This window comes from Engraulis encrasicolus, chromosome 21 (genome assembly GCF_034702125.1).
Source record: "Engraulis encrasicolus isolate BLACKSEA-1 chromosome 21, IST_EnEncr_1.0, whole genome shotgun sequence".
In the NCBI taxonomy this organism is placed as follows: Eukaryota; Metazoa; Chordata; class Actinopteri; order Clupeiformes; family Engraulidae; genus Engraulis; species Engraulis encrasicolus.
In genome coordinates, this window is record NC_085877.1 from 28,695,511 (window position 1) to 28,703,010 (window position 7,500).

Genomic DNA, 7,500 nt, shown 5'->3' on the forward strand with positions numbered 1-7,500 from the left:
TCACAGCCAGAGTCATGTTGAATGGAGGAAAGGCATGTCTTCTAAACTATTTGGCGGATCGATAGATAAAAGATATTGTTACCAAACTGATTACCAAGCTAACTCAATGGCTATGTTGACACGAGACATTTAATTTGGAATTAACTCCATTTAATTCTGAAGAAAGCTTAATTCCGCTTTGAAAACGTCATGTAAACACCTCTTAATTCGTAATTAAAGGAAAAATTTAAGTAAACTCGACTGAACTATTTAATTCTGAATTATTAATTTGGAATTTAAAACATCATGTAAACGTAGTGAATGACATACATTTGACTTCTTCATGGAATTCAAGATTCCGTGATACATTACATTACACAGCATAACAATCAATGTCCATTACACAACACCTTACAAAACAGACAGGCCCATTTCCATTTCACTGAATATGGACTTATGACTTGTTGTTGCAGGAATACAATGCTCAGATGGTGGATCCAACTAATGATGTGAGAATAATCGGTGTGCTGACCATCACCCTTCTGCTCTTGATATCACTGGCTGGAATGGAATGGGAGTCAAAGGTATTCCTTTCACACAAAATGTATTGATTTTTATGTACCTCTTTTACAGAAGGATCTCTGGTTGCCTGGCTGTGCATGCGATCATGCTTCTGTCATGGACTTTTATTAACGCAATAACTTTTTAATGGGTCAAAGGATTTTTTGCTGGGCTAGATGCATGGATGAACATGAAGGCCAATATTTTCAAGGTGGCCCTATTTCAAGATGGCTACAGAGGCATCAGAGTCTGTGCATTGGATGGGAGTTACACCAGTTTTCAAAATAAACATGATTAAGAAAATTAGGAACTTGTGATGACGATAACGATGTTGGTGTTGTTGATGATGATGATGATGATGATGGTACAGATGATGATGATGATGATGGTGATGATGATGATGACAAAGGAAAACATACACTCAAATCGCTGAAATCTGTGTGTGCCAAAAGTCTTCAATGATGTGTTCTGTTTCTCTTGCGTCTCCAGGCCCAGGTGTTTTTCTTTGTGGTGCTTCTCATCTCCTTTGTCAACTACTTTGTGGGGACTGTCATTCCTGCCAGTGAGGAGAAGCAAGCCACTGGCTTCTTCAGCTACCGGAGTAAGTATAAACCATCCAATCCCTATTCAAATTTCATGGCATCTTTTACTCTTAGAAGGATCAGGATGCGCGCTCAACACCTTGTCTTCTTATACTTAACACTGGGTGCTTAACTTCGTCAATGAATGAACTCAAATCTCAAAAGAAAGTGAATACCGCCATTTCACACTGAAGAAGGGTGTAAGCCCGAAACGTCTGTGATGTGAGGCCATTAAAAATGAAAAAAGAAATCTGATGAGTGCTTCTTTATTCATCTTTTACTCTTCCAGTAACTGCTGATAATAGAGCCCAGAAGCCTCACACTCCTGCCTCCAATGTTTAGAGTAGAGTAGAGTGAGTAGAATACTTGTATTACGTAATCTCCAAGGAAAGCTTACATAAATACACAAATACAATACATACACAAAGACCTAAGACACATTATTGTTCATTGCAGTAAACATATAGCACACACTTTAGTACAGCAATCAACTCTACAGCACACACACACACACACACACACACACACACACACACACACACACACACACACACACACACACACACACACACACACACACACACACACACACACACACACACACACACACACACACACACACACACACACACACACACACACTCTCTCTCTCTCTCTCTCTCGCTCCCTCTCCCTCTCTCTCTCTCTCTCTCTCTCTCTCTCTCTCTCTCTAAGGCCGGCCATCCATTATAGCGGTAAGTTATCGCAGCTCGACGTATTGGATACCCCAGTGTCAACGCACTGCTACTACAGCTCGTGTGGCCCGGGAATTATATACAGGAAGTATATCGGTCTACATTTCTAGCAGTTTTTATCGATGTAGCAAACCAATTGCCCCTATATTACAGTTCAATATACTCTTACCGACCTCGGCACATGTTTTTTTTCACACACAGCTTGACCTCGTGTTGTTATGCTTATGGTCGAAATCGAACATAATCATTTGAACCCAGGCATCATAAGCACGTGCAACATAAATGCTTGTAGTCTATATTTTGTACATCCAAACGTTCAATAGATGTAAAAAATCAACTTTTACGGAGGGAAATGCACCTTCGTGATGACCACAGGTATCACGGGACATCTTCATGTGCTCAACAGTCATTGGGTAACGCAGTCCGTCAGCCGCTGCTATTTGCATAACTTTTGGGAGAGCTCAACTTTTTGACGTGCCACCGGACCCACGCTCGCCGTGCCGGAATCCCAACATGCTTTGCGAGTCCGGTAACGACGAACGATTCATTGAAAATGAATTGAATGCGTTGGTACGACTTGCGTCAAACTGACAAATGGATGGGCACCGTCACTCATGTTGATGCGGTTGCGTAGACGTAGACTCTAATCATCAGTGAAGTTATACTGCCGCAAGGGGGGTTCACTTTTTTGGCACCAAAAATTACAGTCTGCAGTCTGGTCAGTGGCATCAGAAATGGATGTGTCAGGATGAGGCTGTGTAAAGATAATCAATGTTGTTGCTTTTTGTGTTATGTTTTTTGTATGTCCTTGTGCTTGACCTTAGTGTCTTATTTAGTTTGCGAAACTGATCACTCATTGAACTGTAATTTTTAAGTTCACGCACCTATTTAATTTTCTAAACATCTAGAGCGCAACAATACCCTTGCCTCCATGTTTTTTGTATGTGCCAGAGGATATATTTGTGTCCAATCTCCTGCCTGACTGGAGGGGGCCGGACTCTGGATTCTTCCAGATGTTCTCCATCTTCTTCCCAGCAGCCACTGGTATCCTCTCCGGAGTCAACATCTGTGGAGACCTTAAGGTTCACTACATTATGTTACATTACATTACATCGCATTACATTACACCTAGCTGACACTGTTTTATCCAAAGTGACTTACAGTTATTTAGGTGCAGGGTCTTGGTTACAAGCCCTGAAGGGATTAGGTGTTGCTCAAGGGCACATTAGCCATTGACGAAGGTAATGTTAAGGGTGGGATTTGAACCTGCAAGCCTCTGGCCCAGAGGACAGCGCTCTAACCAAGCTATGGCTGCCCTTTACTATGATTGTGTCAAGTTAAGAAAGAAAGACAGAAAGAAAGAAAGAAAACATTGAAGCGAAATAACTGCTGATGTATGTAGCTATCACAGTAGCAGAGTAGCGAGACCATTTATTTACCCCAAAAATAAGATGATGTAAAGGAGAGAATACATTTCTTTAAAGTAGGCTATGTATTTACTATTCATATTATAGGGGTGAGTGATATGGCAAAAAATGTCATTTCATGATTTATTTTACATGAAATCTCGATTTCAATTTTTTTTTATCACAATCTTCCATCCAAAAAATAAAAACAACTCAAATCTATTTTGATGTGCTTGCAATTTGCAGTTAATAAAATGTTAACACACTGATGACACTCTTATTAAGTGCACAATTAGAATACAGTAATGTAAAGAATGAAAGTGAAGACAACAACACAAGTAAGTGAACATCACTTTGATACTGATAGTTAACATCCTCACTGCAAGACGATCTATACGATTTCTTCACTTTGGCAGATTCGAGACGATCTTGTACTCAATATCACGATTCACAATTTAATATCGTCATATGGCCCACCCCTAATTTCTTACACTTAGTATTTGTTGATGCTGATGTGTTGATGTTTGCGTGTGTGTGTTAGGACCCTGAAAGTGCTATTCCTAAGGGGACACTTATTGCCATATTCTGGACCACGGTGACCTACCTAGGGGTGGCCATCACTGCAGGTCAGTGCAATATTCTCTTTCTGTTTTCCTCCCTTTCTTTCTTTCTTTCTTTCTCTTTCTTTCTTTCTTTCTTTTGGTTCTTTCTTTCTTTCGTTCCTTCTTTCTTTTCTTCTTTCTTTCTCTCTTTCTTTCTTAATTATTTCTTTACTTCTTTCTTTCTCTCTGTCTATTGTTCTGGGGTGCATTTCTCAAAAGAGAAGTTGTTAGCCTGCTATCAACTTCGATAGTTGCCAATGGGAAAATGCATTGAAAACAACAAAGTAGCTGATGTAGTAAGCAACTTTGGTTTTCAGAAATGCTTTCTTTGTTTCTTTCTTCTCTCCCCCTCTCTCTCTCCTTCCCCCTTCAGGTGCCTCTGTAGTGAGAGATGCTTCTGGGAACTTGAACAACAGTGTGCCTGTAAACACCACCGGGGTGTGTGATGGACTGGGCTGTCAGTATGGATGGGACTTTGACACATGTGAACAGAACCACACCTGCAGTTTTGGACTGGCCAATGATTTCCAGGTAGCCAACTAGAGCTGTAATTGATGCAGCAAGGGCTAGGCTAGGACTGAAAAAGAACCGGATCATTTTTAGGTTAATATTTTAAAAAAAAACAGTGAATTAATCAGTGAATTGATTTTCAATTATAATATGTCTTAATTACAGTTTAATTTGTATGTCTGAAACTACAGTTTGTAAGTAATAAGTCCACATGGTATATTTACACTTTTCTGCAGCAACTGTCTAATTGGCTCAGTCCAATTATTTCTTTATTTTATTTTATTGTACAATTATTTATTTTTTTGCACTCATCTTTAAATTTATATCCAACCCAGCTGGTCTAAGCCCTTTTCTGACTCTCACCTGTGGTATGTGGAAGTTGACAGAACTACATTAATCTGGCAATAGGCAGGTTAGGGATAGGAAACAAGTTGGTCCATTTCAGAGAAACTGGGCCAAAGATGATGGGAGCAATTTCTTTCTCTGGTTAGGTAAGTTCAGGTTGTCATTTAAAGGGATACTGTCCCATTTTTGGAAATAAGCTTATTTTACACCTCCCCTTGAGTTAAATAATAGGCTTTTACCGTTCTTCTGTACTTTCGACCGTTCTCTGGGTATGGCAGTGCAAATTTTACCCCCATGCTAGCAGTTAACATTGAGTCCTATGAGACCAGTTCGCGGCTAACTGGTCTCATAGGACTCAATGTTAACTGTTAGCTTGGAGGTAAAATGTGCACTGCCATAACTAGAAAACGGTTGTGAATACAGGAGAAAGATAAAAGCCTATTATTTAACTCAAGGGGAGGTGTAAAATAAGCTTATTTCCAAAAAATGGGACAGTATCACTTTAAGGCTAGAAATGTCACTGACAGTGAAACTATTCTACAATTTTACAAGGCAGGTTCTAAAGCATGCCATCGGAATTTGTTTCTTCTACATATCAGGTGAAATTGTTTTGTAATGTCCTCCTTACTGTGTATTCTTCCGTACATGATATGTCTGGATTATTATTACTATTATTTTGTAAATGCATTCACCAATATCATCAGCCAGGTTAGATAGTCAGGTTGTCTTTTAAAGGTGCACAGTGTACTATTTATTGTAGTTTATTTTCCAGAATTCATGCTGCTCATTCAAAAATGTTACCTTTTCCACAAATACTTACCACCACCACCAAATTTTAAGTATTCATTATGACTGGGAAAATTCCACTTTTCATACATGAAAAGGGGGATCTTCTCCATGGTCTGCCATTTTGAATTTCCAGAAATAGACATTTTTGGCCGCAAAACTTACTGTCGTACTAGTATTAGTAGTAATATTGGTTTATTATTTAGTAAATATTCATGAAAATATCAAATTTGATAATAGGCAGCACAGTTTCAATGAGCAGCATAGGCCTAGTCGCAGTAACCATTCTGGTCACATTCTACACAATGCACCTTTAAGAATATCCCTGGCAGTGAAACCAGGAAATCTATGAATTCTACCAAATCACATCTACCAATATGACATCAGGATCTGCTTCCTCTACCTATCAGGTGATTCGGATGGCATCTGGGTACGGTCACTTGATCACTGCGGGCATTTTTGCAGCCAGCTTATCTTCTGCACTCGGCTTCCTGGTGTCTGCTCCAAAGGTGTTCCAGGTAACAAAGATGCATGTGTACTGTATCTCTACGTAAGTAGGTCGAAACTGATAGGCTTACTGCAATTACCAGATCAAACATAATTTCCTCTTAGGATACGTGACCATATTTAAAACATGCATGCACTATTAAGATTTAAAAATGTAAATATTCTTTGATATTGTTGTTAGTGAAATCGGTATCTCATTTGAACTTGTTTCCTCAATGTCAATATAGCCCACTTGGACCATTTTATTACTAGTTTATTACTGAATAATGTGTCTTATTTCTAATGTGTCTTATTTCTCTCATCTACAGTGTCTCTGCAATGATAATATCTACCCCTACATTGGATTCTTTGGGAAAGGCTATGGGAAAAATAATGAGCCTTTACGAGCCTACCTCCTCACCTTCATAATTGCAATAGCCTTCATTCTAATCGGTGAGTAACTGGATTCAGACTCTGACAGTATAAATTGCATGTGGTTTTTGTACATATGCAAACTTGTGTGTTCAAAATTTTCACTAAAATTGCAATTGCAAATCCACTGCAGCACTACTGTATATACAATGAATGTACAAATTCAAATTCATGCATGCACTGAATGGAAATAGATTCTACAAATGTGATTCCTTTTTCCTCTGCACAGCTGATTTGAATGTCATAGCCCCTCTCATCTCCAACTTCTTCCTCTGCTCCTACGCTCTCATCAACTTCAGTTGTTTCCATGCTACCGTCACCAACTCTCCAGGTTAGTGGAATTTGCATTGTATCCACCGATGGTTGCAAAGACTTTTTTCCATCTTTAACCCTCCTGTTATCCTCAGATTTAGGTTACTGTACATCTGTGATCCTTGGGGTCATTTTGACCCCAGCCACTTAAATGTCTACAAAATCAGTTGAAGCAATACCTTTTGCACCCGTTTATGTCTCAGATATTTACTGTTGCTCTGTTGGGGACATAAAAAGCCCTTTAGATCACCCAAAAAACCTAAAACATGACTGGGCGAAAATGTGCAACAACTGCCCAAAAGTTGCCTTGAATTAGTTTTGGCCCTCGTCCACATCATACATATTGTTAGTTATCAGAGCCCTAAATAAAGCAAAATGTTCTGTTCTAAATAACTCATGGTCATGTATTATACATAATCTAGACAGATTGGAACATGTTTTAGCAAAATATGGATGTTCCATTTATGTTTAATACACTTAAAATAATTTGGGGTCAAATTGACCCGAAGGAACACAGATGTAACCAAAATGTGTACAGCACTTAGGTAAAGCATTTTTGTGGAAATTTTACTTTTTTCACATTGACCCCATATATTTAGGGAAAGTCATCAAAGATGAAGCAAAAGAATTATGTACTTCATGTATTTTTCAGACGTTAAACATTGAATGGGGTCAAATAGACCCCAAGGATAACAGGAGGGTTAAATGGTTTTGTTTTGGTAGGATAAAGATGTGATAAGAAAGTATTTGGGAGAGAAAGATGGGA

The 7,500-nt window shown here is 38.9% G+C and overlaps 1 protein-coding gene across 1 annotated transcript in view; it reads left to right on the forward strand.

Moving 5' to 3' along the window:
* LOC134437773 (solute carrier family 12 member 3-like) overlaps nucleotides 1–7,500 on the forward strand; it is a 16,422-nt gene that overhangs the window by 2,947 nt on the left and 5,975 nt on the right. The window contains exons 6-13 of the mRNA XM_063187306.1: nucleotides 453–563; nucleotides 1,030–1,141; nucleotides 2,807–2,937; nucleotides 3,803–3,887; nucleotides 4,237–4,394; nucleotides 5,915–6,022; nucleotides 6,320–6,443; nucleotides 6,652–6,753. Coding sequence (XP_063043376.1) covers nucleotides 453–563; nucleotides 1,030–1,141; nucleotides 2,807–2,937; nucleotides 3,803–3,887; nucleotides 4,237–4,394; nucleotides 5,915–6,022; nucleotides 6,320–6,443; nucleotides 6,652–6,753 — 931 coding nt within the window. The remainder of the gene's footprint in view (nucleotides 1–452; nucleotides 564–1,029; nucleotides 1,142–2,806; nucleotides 2,938–3,802; nucleotides 3,888–4,236; nucleotides 4,395–5,914; nucleotides 6,023–6,319; nucleotides 6,444–6,651; nucleotides 6,754–7,500) is intronic.